Consider the following 16,614-nt stretch of genomic DNA (forward strand, 5'->3'; position numbering starts at 1 on the left):
CATATGCAGTTCTGACGAAAGGTCTTCGACCAGAAACGTTAACTCTGGTTTCTTTCTCCACAGATGCTGCCTGACTTGCTGAGCTTCTCCAGCATTTTCTGTTTTTATCCCATATTTTTAAATAGGTTTGAAATCTGCAGTGCTGTTTTTGATCATAATTCTTCACTCCAAACATTTCCCTTGAGGTGGAGAGCTCTGTATCTACTTTTTAATGCATTTATAGACTGTACCAACCAGCAGCGTGGAGCTGTTCCCTTTGCCTCGGGTAGGTTGTCTTGATTATTTTGATTGGTGAGTTGAGCTGATTACTTCACTGCTGTTGCTATGATGTGGAGATGTTGCTAGGCAGCCATCTTGGTTTCTGGTGAGGCCTCAGAGTCTCTCCACTACCAGAATCCGGAAGTGACGAGTGGTCTGGGTCGGAAGTTATCGTGTGAGGTTTCTACCGTTTCTAGGAGTGATGGCGGTGGATGTCAGGTCCAGGGCGAAGCGCTACGAGAAGCTCGATTTCCTGGGAGAGGGACAGGTGAGAACTCTCGCCTTTCCCAGCTCCTGCATCCTGCAAATATTTAAACACAGCCCTTAGCAATGGAGCGCCCGGGTGCAGGTCTCAGACTGGGGTGTTTGATACTGATGGGGGAGGCTGAGTGCAGGAGATTGTTAGATTTCCCATGGCTTATAATGGCATTTTGTTTTAAAACTGGGAGTTTATTCAATTCCAAGCAAAATATTGTGGGTTTCATTCATTTCTGTTTTAACAACATCCGGGGAACAATGTAACCAGTGCAATGAAAACTCTATAAAGAAACATAATTCTATTTTTGTAGCCAATATTTTAAATACACAATTAAATAGTTGAATGGGGATTTAAAAGTGGAATCCAAACAACCTGACTACAATACCTAACATCTAAATACCGGAGTTTGAATCATATGTCCAACATTCATTTTAATATTCCTTTGGAATGATAAAGATTGTGAACTCCCCAACTCTGCCAGGGCTCTGAATTGACTCAGATGTAGATCAGAGTTGTTGGTGAACTTGGAGCCCTAGTCACTGATGGGTATTCAAATTGCACTCCCAAATCCATTTTTGAGCCATCAGGAGAACTGTGTGCACGGGTTTTGCTTTGACATCTCAGCAGGTATGTGGAAACCAACTGAAGAAATTTGAAAACTCTGCCTGAAGGTTGCTTTGATGACTTGGTATGTAAACATACGGCATGGTGTGTTACTGAACTGAAAGCTTCCCAATTTAGATGCTTGGTTTATGCTGATCTCACCCACAGCGATGAAAGGAGCATTACAATTAGCCTCACAGTCGCTAAATGAGGACGGTTAAAAATCAGCTAAGGTTCCTATCCCTGATTGCTCTCCAATAACCCTTACCTCAGCGGATGTGGGGTGAGGGACAAGATGGGACTTGACTTTGATGCTCTCCATTGTCAAATAGCCAGCTGATGGTAATTATCTAGGCTAACATGAAGAATGGCCACATAAGCAAGATCCTGTGCAGCTGGCTAACTGGGAACTCTATTCCAAATGTGTCAGGGCTTGGAAGGAAATGGGAAGGGTATAAAAACACTCCATAAACAGTAATTTTCTTCTCCCCATACCAAGTTTCTTCAGCTGAATCCTGTGCAATAGTCAACATAGATGATGGAAAAACCACTGCATGGGTGTGCAAGACAGCTGTGCAGCACTTGAGACAACAATAGCCATGTCGTTACTTTGGATTGTAAGGTAGTATTGCAAGTCATATTCATGATCCAGTAGGGATTTAGTTTCATTTGTAAATTTTGACAAATCCAACACTTATTTAAAAATGATGCTGCTCTCAATGCAATCCATGCTGTGGGTACTTTGGGTGATACAGGAGTTTCCAGGCAGAGATATCAATGTGCTTTCTTCCCTGTTTAAATGCTGTTGATGGGTCCAAGTGCTGATGTCATCTGAATGGCTCCCTTGATGAGTCTAGAAGACCAGAAATGTGTCTAAGGTAGGAATTACCTAGACTGTGTGGCGATACTTTTGCTTTGAAAGTACACCCCTTCTCCTTCAATGTTTTTTTAAAATCATTTTCAGTGTTCAACTTTCTTGATGTCATCAGGGGAAAAGTGTCATAATATCAATTAATATTGACAAAATGTAATATTGATATTTCTGATTAAAACTACATTTGTGCAAAATTGAAAAACTAAAAATATGGGGACACAAATATCCTATTTTTATAGGAATGTAGAAATAGAAAATATGAAACTTTTTAGAATATAGAATTTTCCTGTTGTTAATATGCTGTTTAGATGAAGATAAAAATTAGCTCTAAACTTGTTATCCAGGTATGAAAGGAAAGACATTCAGAAAATATGTTGTCCAACCAAAAATTCCTTTAAATGCTACATCAGTTTACCTGTGAGTAACTGAGCCAAGCAGACTAGAAAGATCCAAATTCAATCCCTAGTCTGTTAAATTAGTTGATCTCACTCAGGGTAGCAGAATGGGCATTATGATTAGCCTCAGCTTTCCTGACTTATGGAGGGGAAAATCATCCAGGATTCCCACTTCGAATCACTTCACCAAACTACACTGGAAGTGTGCATTGTAGACAGCAGATGAAGACAGGACCGAACTTGCATGTGATGCCTCCTGCTGTTAAGTATCCTAGCAATATCCACTGTCAAGACTTGGGCAAAACACCATGGGGCAACTGATCCCTATGTAATCGTAACCCAGCAAGGAATTGATGCCTTTTTGAGGGGAGAGGATTAGAGAAATATATCCTGCAAAAGCATCCTGCATACTTGTGATATAAGCTGAATGATTTCTGTGAAGCAATGTATGCACATCATAACTGTAAGAAGTTACCATAGAATTTTACTGTGAGGCCCAGTATTGTCATTTTAAGTCTCGTGGCATCAAAGCAAAGCACAAGCTCAGTAACTCACTGGAGTATAGCACAATATGAATATGTTGGTCATAAATAGGACCAAGACAGTTCATAAAATATGAAAATCTTCTCTACTTGCTTTCACTACTTTAGCTGCTGAACTCTATTTCTAGACTGCATTTCCCACATCACTGCACAGCTTTTGGATTCTATTATGTGTGAATTGGAAAGTCTAGATTACCAGTAGAATTAAACTAATTAAAAAATGGTGGTATTTCCATTTCCTTCCTTTTGTATTCCAGGTCTCATTGCTGCTGTGCCTCATCTCAACTCACTTCTGTCTGGAACTTCATAGGGCTTGTCTGCGATCTGTCTTTCCAATCCCCCTTATATAGCTTTTTTCCTATTTATTTTTAACTGTATCTATGAAGTACTTGTTTTCCATGTGTGTTGGGTGTGAAAAGTAGAAGCAACTCATTGTTGTGTTGGTCAAACAAATGATTCTATTTGCCATGATGAAAACCAACAATCAGATGCACGGTAATAATGTTCCCTTATATATAATGGACAGTTTTGAAGATTACATTGTCATGAGTAACTGAAATTTATATAGATGCAGACATGCAAGAAGGGAGAGATGATAAAATCCACTTAATTTGCAGTTCAGATGCCTTAAATTTTAGGCTGTTTTTGGCAGCTGTGCCTACAGTTTGTTTTTTTCCCCCAACCTAAATGGTACAGTAAATTTTTCTGTTTTCAATTTTTAGTTTGCCACTGTATATAAGGCAAAAGACAAGAACACCGACAACATTGTTGCCATAAAGAAGGTAAGCGTGGCTTTCATCAGATTATTTTTTGAAGAAATACACATCTAATACTTTTGGTAAAGACAGAGCAGTATTTACAGTTTTCAAAGGCGAACTGCAAACCCTCAATAATGAGGCACACTATCATTTAATGTGTACTTTGGATTCACACTGCTGCCTAATCTCGTGATTGTACTTAACTATGTTGAATTCCATTTGCCACCTCTCTGTCCATTGGCCAAGTCTTCCCAGATCCCTTTGAATTTTCACCCATTGGTTACTGTGCCCAATTTGGTGTTATCTCCAAACATAAACATTTCGGACAATATTCTGTCCTCTGTCATTTTATAAAAATTGTAAATAACAGCAGCCCAGCACAGACTGCTGTGGGCCTCATGGCAACTGATACCTCCTCATGCGCCATCAGCCTCTGCCGTCTACCTTCTAGCCATGTATCAATCTGGCCTAGCTTTTTGCATCTCTCCCATAGACATATACTTTATGAATCAGTCTGTTCTGTGTGACAGTGTCAAATGCCTTCCTGAAATCTAGGTAGATAACATCCTCTGCCTCACCCTTATTCACAGATCTGCAACCTCCAGTTAAGTTGGTCAGATGTAACATGTCCCTTTTGAACCTGTGTTGGCTCTCTCTAATCAAACCCTGTCCTCCCAAGATGATTTCTTATCCTATCCTTCACCAAAATCTTGAACACTTTGCCCACAATTGTAGTAAGGCTTACAAGTCTGTAATTTGAGGGTTAGTCCCTTGTCCATTTTTTGAAGTTCCTGGTTTAAATTCTGCAGCTTTATACTGTAATTTTCCAGAAAAGTGAAGAAACAAATATTTCAAATACTCCAGGACGGTATCCCAGATAGAGAAACCAAATCCTGCATATTGCTTAGTGACAGTGCTTAGTTGGAGCACTAGATGTGACGATGTTCTGTACTAGAATCTGTTTTTAAATCTATAATAAAATTAGTCTGATACCAAAGCAGGGCCATATTTCAGACATTGTTGAATTTTTTTTCAATAGGGGGAGAAGAAGGAGAATAGGGTCCCAAAATTGGTGAACTTTGCTTAGTTCCCTGTATTTTTATGCAGCCTGACTCTGCTGATAGAGACCAGAAGTTGCTGTAAGCTTTTGAGACGTTGAATAGTTTGGTGATTCTAATGTAGCTTTTTGCATAATCGTTTTGAAACCATTACATAGACTTACAGGGTTAGACACGATGAGATTCCCTGTTCTCACTGCATTCTGACCAGCTGTGTGTACCATTTCTTATTGACCTAATTCAAGGAGCCCAGACATGGGCATCTTCAGAACCCATCTGAAACTACACTCCCAATAGCAGTAAGACAATTGAAGGGTAATGACCAATCTACTGAGCTGCTGCACTTTGGAGTGGAGGAATTGGAATATGGAGCTCCAAACAGGGAGCAGAGCCAGATCCAGGGAGCAAATTCGTTTGATGTGTTTAGCCACAAAGTATTCTGAACAATAATAACCCCAATTCTGGGGACCAAAGAGATGCAATAAACTATTTTAATCCTTAATGCTCCAACTAGAATTTCCAGGTGACATCATGAGAAACGAGCAATAAATGAACTAAGAATCTTGTGTGCAGACTTTCCACCCTGCAAGAAGCTTTTCACCTCACCCCCTCCGAGTTTATTACACTTAAGAACTGGGGGAAAAATATAGATAATTTGTAGAATGCTTTTATGGTTTCAAGTGCTACCAGTCCACGATATTGCTTTTCAGCCTGACTTCTATTCCAAAACATATTTTGTTTACAGAACTTTTCTCTTGGTATTGGCTGCATATCTGCTCCTTGAGGGGTTTGCGTGTACTCCAGCCTTGAAGATTGGTTTGTCTGGGAGTGCCACCTGGAGTCTATCCTAGAAACAGTATAAATATTCACACAACTGGGCATCCTAATAAATTTGGAAAAGCCACAGGTACAGCCTTCAGAAAATGCAATTTTCATAGAGGGCTGGTTTCATATTATAAACACCATTAATTTGTCAGTAATATTGTGATGTTACAATTGAAATATTTACTCTGCTTAAATACACTTCATTTTCTACTCCTGTATTTACTTTCTTTTCAGATTAAGGTCGGTCACAGATCAGAAGCTAAAGATGGTGAGTAGTGGAGTAGCCTAATTGATTCAGAATCTGAGGTCCTATTAGAATGTGCAGAGGAATTGTCCAAATAACTACATTTGATTTCAGTAAGGGAATGGTAGCCTTGTGGATCTCTAAGACACTTTTAGTATAGTAACAGACAACAACTTGCATTTATATAGCGCCTTTAATGTAGTAAAACGACCTAAGGTGCTTCACAGGAGCGATTATCAAACAAAATTTGACACCAAGCTACATAAAGAGATATTAGGACAGGTGACCAAAAGCCTGGTCAAAGAGGTAGGTTTTAAGCAGCATCTTAAAGGAGGAAAGAGAGACGGAGGGGGTTAGGGAGGGAATTCCTGAGCTTAGGGCCTAGGCAGCTGAAGGCACGGCTGCCAATGGTGGAGCAAATAAAATCAGGGATGCACAAGAGGCCAGAATTGGAGGAGCACAGAGACCTCGGAGGGTTGTAGGGCTGGAGGAGGTTATAGAGATAGGCAAGGGGAACCCATGGAAGGATTTGAAAACAAGGATGAGAATTTTAAAATCGAGGTGGACCTGGAGCCAATGTAGGTCAGTGAGCACAGGGGTAATGGGAGAATGGGACTTGGTGCGAATTAGGATACGGGCAGCAGAGTTTTGGATGAGCTCAAATTTACGTGGGGTTCAAGGTGGGAGGAGGGTCAGGAGAGCATTGGAATAGTCGAGTCTAGAAGTAACAAAGGCATGGATGAGGGTTTCAGCAGCAGATGAGCTGAGGCAGGGGTGGAGGCGGGCGATGTTACAGAGATTACAGAAATAGCCGGTCTTGGTGATGCTGCAGATTTGGGGTCGGAAGCTCAGCTCAGGGTCAAACAGGACGCCAAGGTTGCAAATAGTCTGGTTCAGCCTCAGACAGTGGCCGGGGAGAGGGATGGAGTTGAGTGCGAGGAAGTTGCCTGCATAATTGTATACACTATTTGCAAGAGGAAGGTGGAGCTGTGGAATATGCCATTGTGGTTAAGGATAATGGTGCCAACCTTGGGGACTGAGGCAGCAAGTTCTTGGAAATTAAAAATCCTTACAAAACTTGGCTGTCTTGAAATCTTGAAATCTAACCCCGAATTTACTACAGTTGTCTGTGCAATGGTTGGTGAGTGAGGAAGACCACCTTAGAAGTTATCTTATTTTTGGAATGTGGCGGAGGCAATTTGTTGGAAGCTGATAGTTTTAGTGTTGTCAGCTTCGTTGGAAAACTCTAATGACTGGTGCAGACTGTGTGTCTGGGTCAAAGCCCCAGTATGACTTGATTGCCAATTAGCTTTTGGAAGATCAGGTGTATTTCAGATGCTGATTCCATTTCAACCACACAGATGGGGTTGTGGTTCCCAGCAACTAATGATGTCCAAAACAAACTCGTAGGCTGCCCACAAATCTCCATTTGCACTTTGCCCACCTAAGTGTTAAATGGTTAACGTTTTAATTGTCTTGCAAAATTCTTTGTCCTTCAAAGAAAAATATACTTTACACACCACAGACTTGTTTGGGGTCTTCAATTCCCTTTTTGCCATGCTTCTATATTGCCAATAAGGGCTTTGTGAGGGATTGTTCCCATGTAATTTACCACAATAGGCCATGTTTTCAGGAACTTACTGAAAGAACTGCAAGGGACACAGATTCTGTCTTTTTTTTAAAACATCAAAACTAGAGCACAGAAACAGGCCATTCAACCCAACAGGTCCATGCCGGTTTTTATGCTCCACACGAGCCGCCTCCCTCCCTACTTCATCTAATCCTATCAGCATATCCTTCTATTCCTTTCTCCCTCATGCATTTATCTAGCTTTCCCTTAAATGCATCTATGCTAGTCACCTCAACTACTCCTTGTGGTAGCGAGTTCTACATTCTAACCACTCTCTGGGTAAAGAAATTTCTCCTGAATTCCCTATTGGATTTATTAATGACTATCTTGAATTTGTGGCCTCTAGTTCTGGTCTCCTCCGCAAGTGGAAACATCTTCTCCACGTCTACCTTATCAAACCCTTTCATAATCTTAAAGACCTCTATCAGGTCACCCTGACTCAGCCTTCTCTTTTCTAGAGAAAAGAGCCCCAGCCTGCTCAATCTTTCCTGATAGGTATAACCTCTCAGTTCTGGTATCCTAGTAAATCTTTTTTGCACCTTCTCCTGAGCCTCTTTATCCCTTTTATAATATGGAGACCAGTATGGTTCACAGTTCAAATATTGTGCAAGTTTGATTGTTTTACTGAGTTAGTATCTTGCTTTATATTTTTGCTTCTGTATAATTCACCTGTAAATAAATTTGAGCAAGTAGTTTTAATTTTAATGCATTGGTAATGTATTATTTTCCGTCATCAAAAGTGATTTGGAGAACATGGTGGCATCCCACGTAGTCTCCAGTAAGTGATTTGGGCACACTAACCCATACATAACTGCAATTAAAGATGTAGGTTTTGGTTCATAAGGGACTAGTCTGCTTATCTATACCGCCATCAAGCCGTGAAAATGAGCAAATGTTGGGAAAAACCTAGAATGTAACAATAGCTCCAAACTTCTGACACGTGGCAGTAACTGAGAATCTTTCTGTTTGAGAGAAGTTTACACAGTGCCTTTTTAGTCACATTTGTTCATGTATGACTAAAAAAAAAATCAGTATAATTGTACCCAAAACTAACCAAACATAATTGGTTCAATTCAGAAAAATATCCAAAACACATTACAAAAATAATTTCCTTTCAGTTACATTAAAAATTAGTAATCTGACGATGTCAGCTGCTAAAAATATGATCACATAACACTTTAATAACTTGTATTGGTTAACACACAAACTCTTTTGGTGTACAAAAAATGTTAGCCATATATGGACACTTAAGCTAGCCTCCTCCTTCTCCCAGAATTGTTCATTTTATGAATTTATAACCTGCCATATCCCTTATTTTTAACAGATTAAAATTCAGAACCACACTATATTTTTGCAGTTCAGATTCAACTGAGCAATTTTGTTTTTACTTTAAACCCAACATAAATATTGAAATAGATTTATAAAATTGTGTACAAATTTACTGAATCTTATCGTGTTAGTGAGATTATGCTCCTATCCTTAAATGTTGTTTCAACCTCCCCCTGCTAGTACAATCCTATTTTCCACTTAATATGAAGTTTACACATTGAATTTATTGCAAATTGGTTAATTTTTCAAGCTGTGGCGATGACGCTGAAAACTGGAATGCAGAGTATGGTATTGGATTTGGTTCAATATTGAACTTCTCCAGTGATTCTGTTCTAGTTTTACAAGATGTGGAGATGCCGGTGATGGACTGGGGTGGACAAATGTAAGGAATCTTACAACACCAGGTTATAGTCCAACAAATTTATTTTAAAATCACAAGCTTTCGGAGATTATCTCCTTCGTCAGATGAATGAATGAAAAAAACTAGTTTTACAAGTTCAATGTTACTATCTACCAAAGACTTCTTTTGTAGACAGAAAAGGAAATGTCAAATTACAGTGTTATCAGCGTTTTTACATTGGAGGTAGTAATATGTATATAATACAAATGTTATTCTTACAAGGATCATACTAGATGTGGAAGTGACTGTAACAGGTTAGAGATCAGATGTTTCCAGTCACAAAATGTTTTAATATTTTTTAATTGTTTTTTCCCTGTACTGTTTAAACTTTTTTACTTTAAAAATAGGTTCTTATAAGAAAAATAACATGATCTGTAACTGCATCCAGGGAAAATGATTCGGTTCTTTTGGTTCTGCACAAAATAATTAGGAAAAAGCCAGTCAATATGCTTGATTACTAAGAAAAGTACACTTCTGGATAAACATAAACAGTCACCAAACACACCCAAGTGATAGAAATAATTATCATGTATCGCTGGGCAATTAATCATCATAAGCTATACAAAACCCTGGTTAGACCGCACCTGGAGTACTGTGAGCAGTTCTGGGCACCGCATCTTTGGAAGGACATATTGGCCTCGGAGGGAGTGCAGCGTAGGTTTACTAGAATGATACCCGGACTTCAAGGGTTAAGTTACGAGGAGAGATTACACAAATTGGGGTTGTATTCTCTAGAGTTTAGAAGGTTAAGGGGTGATCTGATTGAAGTTTATAAGATATTAAGGGGAACAGATAGGGTGGATAGAGAAAAACTATTTTCGCTGGTTGGGGATTCTAGGAGTAGGGGGCACAGTCTAAAAATTAGAGCCAGACCTTTTAGGAGTGAGATTAGAAAACATTTCTACACACAAAGGGTGGTAGAAGTTTGGAACTCTCTTCTGCAAACGGCAATTGATACTAGCTCAATTGCTAAATTTAAATGTGAGATAGATAGCTTTTTGGCAACCAAAGGTATTAAGGGATATGGGCCAAAGGCAGTTATATGGAGTTAGATCACAGATCAGCCATGATCTTATCAAATGGCGGAGCATGCACGAGGGGCTGAATGGCCTACTCCTGTTACTATGTTCCTATAATCTAATCAGGATAACCTAGGGGCAGACACCACACGTTGCCATCACATGTTTTTGTGTATGTTTTACAGAATCTGCTGTCCATTTTCAGAGTTGAGTATCTTTGTCTAGCTGACTGAATTCTGAAAGACAAAACTATATTTCACAGGAACTTTTAATGTACCAGTCAGTTAACACAGCTGCCACAGATGTGGTGGCAAGATTTAGCTCTATTGGAAGAAGCTCTAATGTAATTCTAAAAAGACTGTAACTGTTAAAGATTGGGTGGCTGTCCCTCTCTTCAAGAAGCACTTGTCGGTTCTTTTAAGAAGAATGTGTAAATTAAGCCAATCAAGGGAACTCAGCTGACAGGTTGTCCATTTAACACTTTCATAAATTGGTTTAAAGTTTCTGTCATTTGGACTGATTCCTTCAACTCGCTGTTGGTGTTTGCTTCTGGAAATGACTATCTGTGAATAAAACTGTTTGGTAGCTTAGTCTGTTGCAAAAGTGTTTGACGTAACGGATATTAATCGTCCTCTGAAGTGATGTGAGCACATAGTGAAAATCCTGCATGTAATCCAGAGACTTCAAAAAGGTCTGTTGTTCTCCAAAGGCATGCAGGGTATTGCTTTAGTTCATAGGTTGTGCGGGCTTGCTTATTACATGAGCTGGCTTTTGTGTTATGCATGAGAACAATGACATGAAGAGGCCTGCATCGTGACAGTGCAAACATCCAAGAAATCTCTTGCATTGAAAGTAAGGGAGTGAAAATCCAAATCTAGATCTCCCCATGCCATGGCCACATCAATAATACCAAGCAGTCTCAAAAAGTACAGTTCTTGGAAGAACCTCTCAGATGATCCTGTCAAGACCAAGCATTTGTGTGCTTTAATTAAGTATGACTTTGACTCTTTCCTTCCCCCCGCCCCCATCCTTTTGCAAGTAATGTTTTGTTTACATTTAGATCCTTATTTAGGTCCAGGTTACTTAAAAAGTGTGACTTTTATTAGAAAAATATAAATTGCTGTGAAATTGATCATGTTACTAATATTTTTAATAATCTCTTAATTCTTGAAACCAAAATATGAGCTTTGTCCAAATACTACTTACTCTTGTCCACCAGATGTGTTTTTGTACATCATCAATCAAAACATCAGCATATCAAAATACTTTGTCCCCCTCAAAGAGGTACTGTGACAGTAAACTAGATATTATCTCCAGGCAAACATACTGATGTTTATTAAAGGTGTTTATAACTGCTACTTAAAAACTAAGTGAAAAATGCAATTTTTATCCCACAAGCTAATGTATGAAACTGCAGCTATAATACAGATTGAACATTTAACTTTCTCTCTTCCCCACATTCCCCACAAAATGCAAAATAATTATTATCTGAGATATCTGATGAATGTGTTTTTTGTTTTGTAATGGAGGGTAAGTTACAACTGCACAATATCTTGCTATAATCACCAACAATAAATGGCTCTGTGTTCAAATAGTTGAGCTAATTTTAACTTTTTATGGTTCAGATTTTTTGAAATGAAAATTGGAGATATCTTTAGATTAAAAATGCTGTAAGTGCACTTGAAAATTATTTTGATAATATATAGGCTGCTGGGGCAAAGTAAATTTGTTTGTTACTATGATTTGAGAAAACAAAGATTTAGGAAACCACTGGAATTGATCTAGGAATACTTTATACCTCAGGTCACAGATTCAAAAGTCAATTTCATCTTCATTTTCAGTACTACTGAAGTCTCCTACACCCTGCCTTCATGACCGAAAACTGTCCATTATTTATTAATTAGTCAGAAGAACAAATTTTGAAAGCTGGAAGAAAGTTGAAAAAATCTAATCTGTAACCATGATTATATGTTGGCATGTCACATCTCTTTTTTTAACTAATAATGTTCTGTTGTTGCAGGTATTAATAGAACAGCCCTCCGAGAAATCAAGTTACTACAGGAACTCAGCCACCCAAATATTATAGGAGTAAGTATGACAGAAAATTTTAAAAATTACTTTGTACAAATAGTCAAAGATCTGAAATATAAAAAATTCTGTCTATGAAACTCTGCTTTAGGTAAATTTAGGAATTTGAGCCAGTCAGGCTTCTGGAATTTTAAGATTTTCTGAAAGTCACAGACTTGCTTTTACTGTACAAATTTTACTCCCAGTATTTTAAAACTACATTACACACAAAGATTTTCCAGAACTTCTGAAAGGTGACCATAAGTGTAGGTACTTTCATCCAATCCGCACCACCATCAATTTATCATAAGAAAATAATAACTAGCATTTATGTAGTGCCTTTCATGTAGAAGAATGTCCCAACTTTTTCACAAACGTAACCAAAAAAAAATCTTATGAGGAAGGGTTGAGACATGTTTTAATATGTTGTTAATAGCTGTTTTCAGATTTTGCTGTCAATATTTTTGCACATTGTTTATATGAAGCATATAAAACATTTAAGATTTTCAACTGGATTTCACAACGCTGATATTCACTGAGTTTTAAACTTTCCACTCATTGTTGGATATGTTTGCTGCTTTTCTGCTCTGTTAACAATCTGACAGTAAGGGAATATCTTGCAAATAGTGACCATAATATGATGGAACTGGATATTATCTTTGAGAGGGAAACAAACCAATGGTATAAATTTAAGTATGGCAAACGTTGAAGGAATGAGAAATCAATTGACTGCAGTAAACTGGACTGAACTGTTAATGATAAACCTACAGAGAAACAGTGGGAAGTATTCACAGAAGTATTTGGTATAATACAAAACTAATACGCACTTTTAAGAGGCAAAGACTCCACTTGTGTATTTCAGCAACCATGGTCAACAAATGAGGTAAAAGACAGTATCAAGCTAAAAGAAAAGGCTTACACAAATTCAAGGAAAAGTTGAAATTCAGCAGACTGAGACTATAAAAAGCAACAAAGGAATACAAAGAAAGTAATGAGTTGCTAAGAGGAAATATGAAAAAAAGCTTGCAAGAAATGTCAAAGCTAACAGCAAAAGTTTTTGTAAATATATTCAGAGAAAGAGAATGGTAAAGGAGAATGTGGGCCAATTAAAGATGGATGAAGGCGAAACTGTAATGGATAATAAGGAAATGGCAGGCTTGTTAAATGAGTACTTTGTATCTGTTTTCACAGTAAAGGATGAGGACAAAATACCAGTGGTACAAGGGAATCTAAAAATATAATTGGAGGTAATCTTGTGACATGGGTTAGTAATTGGTTGGGAGGTAGGAAAGAATTTGTTCTCTGATTGGTGGGATTTGATGTGATGTTCCCCAAGGATCTGTACTGGGGCCTTAGCTTTTCACTATATATATAAATGACTTGGATAAAGGAGTAGAGAGTTGTATATCCAAGTTTGAAGATGACACTAAGTTAGGAGGTACAGTAAATTGTGTAGACAGGAGCAGGAAGTTACAAAGAGACATAGACAGCCTAAGTGAGTGGGCAAAATTATGGCAGATGGAGTTCGATATGGGGGAAGTGTGAGGTCGTCAACTTTGAATCTGAGAAAGTCAAATCGGGATATGGAGTTGAGGTACAGATCAGCCATGATCTAATTGAATGGTGGAACAGGCTCGAGTGGCTGAATGGCCTACTCCTGTTCCTGTGTTCTATCCTGGGTTGCAAAGTATTGAAAACTAAAATAGACATGGCACATAATTCCATAGTCACAGACTTTTCATGTTAAAGCAAACATATGTGATACATATATATTAGGGAGATACATTAGGGAGATTATTATATTTTAATATTGCCTAAAAGTGGGCTGTGGGATCACTTTTAACATTTAGCATTAATAATGTGATCACTCACACTTAGGATATATATTACATAATTACAAAGTGATGCTGTATCAGTTCCTGTTAACACAGTAGGACTGCTTTGTAAAACTGAAAATATTCAAAAGCATTGTTTCCCTGTAGTAAAGTATCACCAGTCATAATAGATGAACTTGACATAGGAGTAGTAGGATTCTTAGAGTTCATTTTAAGAAAATCTCTATTTTACCAAAACCAAATAGGTTAGTTTTTGCTCAAGCTATTTATATTAGCAAGTAATACTGAATTTAGTAAATCACAGAGCTACGTAGCTTTAATCTCAGTTATCATTGTGCAGGATAATAGGGATGTTTTGGTTTGCTTTTCAAAATTTAACATTCACAAGCAAATGGAAGGTGAAATGCTAACTTTTTGTAATTTTTTTCCCCTTAGCTTCTTGATGCTTTTGGCCACAAGTCCAACATCAGTCTTGTGTTCGACTTTATGGAGACCGATTTAGAGGTAAAATTTAGCATGAATGTCACTATCTGGGCTGCGTTCCATAGGTGACGCAGGTGTTAGGAAATCAGACACTATTGTGCCTGGCATTATAAAAGTTTATTTTTAACTGTTCTTTCACCAAATACAGGTAATAATAAAAGATACCAGCCTTGTGCTGACTCCTGCTAACATAAAAGCATATACGTTAATGACACTCCAGGGTCTAGAATATCTTCACGTACACTGGATTCTACATAGGGTAAGTGTTTATTATGTGTGTGTACATACATACATACATACATATATATATATGTGTATGTATGTATGTATGTATGTATGTACAATACCTGTATGTCATGACAATGAACGTTTCTTGTCCCTGAAGTTCCCTCCATGCACCTAATAAAACCATATCCCTTCTAAATTCAGCATTTTTTTTAAAGAGAGATATCAGTGAAACATTAAATACAATGTGTACTTGCCCCTAACATCAGCCCTGTTATGTGCAGTGTTATGTTGCACCATGCTTTTTGTCTTGGCAGTTCTATGGGGAGCCCTGCATCCATCCATTTTACTAAAACAGGTGAATGGCAAGGTGATTCCCATTCAACATGCCGGCTCCACTGCAGTGTAAAATACCTCAACAATCAACAAGAAGAAGAGGAGGGACATAAGAAATAGGAGTAGGTCATATGGCCTCTCGAGTCTGCTCCACCATTCAATAAGATAATGGCTGATTTTCTACCTCAACTCCACTTGCCCGCCCTATCTCCATAGCAGGGTTGGGGAAAAGGGAAACAGTTCAGAGAACACTCTGTAAACATTACAAATTCAGCACTGTTGGTGCAGAATGCTGCGGAGCAGACTTGCAAGCTTATCATGTATCTTGTACATCTGCTGTATTAAAATTGTTTGAATATTATATTTTGAACAATCTGTTGTACTTCAAGTATACATATCTGTTTATACCTCTCTCCCTCCAGGTATACAGTTCAAGAGCTTTATTGCAGTGTGTACAAATTTTCCCTTCTGCACTAACGTTACTGTTCTAGAATAACAATATCTGTCCAGCTTTTAAGTAGTTAAATAGTCTCTCTTCTCCACTGGGTTTGTTCTTTAATTTGAATGCCTATAGATGGTCATAATATATCCATTTCAATGCATTTTTCAGGATATGAAGCCCAACAACTTATTAGTCGATGAGAATGGAATCCTCAAGCTTGCAGATTTTGGCTTGGCCAAGTCATTTGGAAGCCCCAATAGAGTGTATACACATCAAGTAGTAACAAGGTAACATGTCCACAGGAGAACTTGTGAAAATCTCTTTATTATTCGTTCATGGGACGTGGGCATCGCTGGCGAGGCCAGTATTTATTGCCCATCCCTAATTGCCCTTGATAAGGTGGTAATCAGCTGCCTTCTTGAACTGCTGCAGTCTGTGAGGTGAAGGTTCTCCCACAGTGCTGTTAGGTAGGGAGTTCCAGGATTTTGACCCAGCGACGATGATGGAACGGCGATATATTTCCAAGTCGGGATGGTGTGTGACTTGGAGGGGAACGTGCAGATGGTGTTGTTCCCATGTGCCTGCTGCCCTTGTCCTTCTAGGTGGTAGAGGTTGCGGGTTTGGGCGGTGCGGTCAAAGAAGCCTTGGCGAGTTGCTGCAGTGCATCCTGTAGATGGTACGCACTGCAGCCACGGTGCGCCGGTGGTGAAGGGAGTGAATGTTTAGGGTGGTGGATGGGGTGCCAATCAAGCGGACTGACTTGTCCTGGATGGTGTTAAGCTTCTTGAGTGTTGTTGGAGTTGCACTCATCCAGGCAAGTGGAGAGTATTCCATCACACTCCTGACTTGTGCCTTGTAGATGGTGGAAAGGCCTAGAGGAGTCAGGAATGAGTCGCTCGCTGCAGAATACCCAGCCTCTGACTTATGTGGAATAAAATGAAACATGTTGCACATTTTCTGAAGATTGACCTGGTGCTATCAATGTGCGTTGAGTCCACTGATCTGGACTGATATTTTCTATCATCATTTTCT

At 38.7% G+C, this 16,614-nt stretch overlaps 1 protein-coding gene across 3 annotated transcripts in view; it reads left to right on the forward strand.

Annotated features, from left to right (window-relative positions):
* The first annotated feature begins 412 nt into the window (after positions 1-412).
* The window catches only part of cdk7 (cyclin-dependent kinase 7), a 38,273-nt gene continuing 22,071 nt past the window's right edge, over positions 413-16,614 (forward strand). Inside the window, exons 1-7 of one of the 3 annotated variants that reach the window (XM_067982645.1) lie at positions 413-526; positions 3,654-3,713; positions 5,807-5,840; positions 12,215-12,282; positions 14,532-14,600; positions 14,728-14,838; positions 15,751-15,869. In XM_067982645.1, coding sequence (XP_067838746.1) covers positions 461-526; positions 3,654-3,713; positions 5,807-5,840; positions 12,215-12,282; positions 14,532-14,600; positions 14,728-14,838; positions 15,751-15,869 — 527 coding nt within the window. In that variant the 5' untranslated portion in view covers positions 413-460. Of the gene's footprint in view, positions 527-3,653; positions 3,714-5,545; positions 5,655-5,806; positions 5,841-12,214; positions 12,283-14,531; positions 14,601-14,727; positions 14,839-15,750; positions 15,870-16,614 lie in introns of those variants that run through there. The other 2 variants (XM_067982644.1, XM_067982647.1) reach the window with 2 other exon arrangements.

This window comes from Heptranchias perlo, chromosome 4 (genome assembly GCF_035084215.1).
Source record: "Heptranchias perlo isolate sHepPer1 chromosome 4, sHepPer1.hap1, whole genome shotgun sequence".
Lineage (NCBI taxonomy): Eukaryota > Metazoa > Chordata > Chondrichthyes > Hexanchiformes > Hexanchidae > Heptranchias > Heptranchias perlo.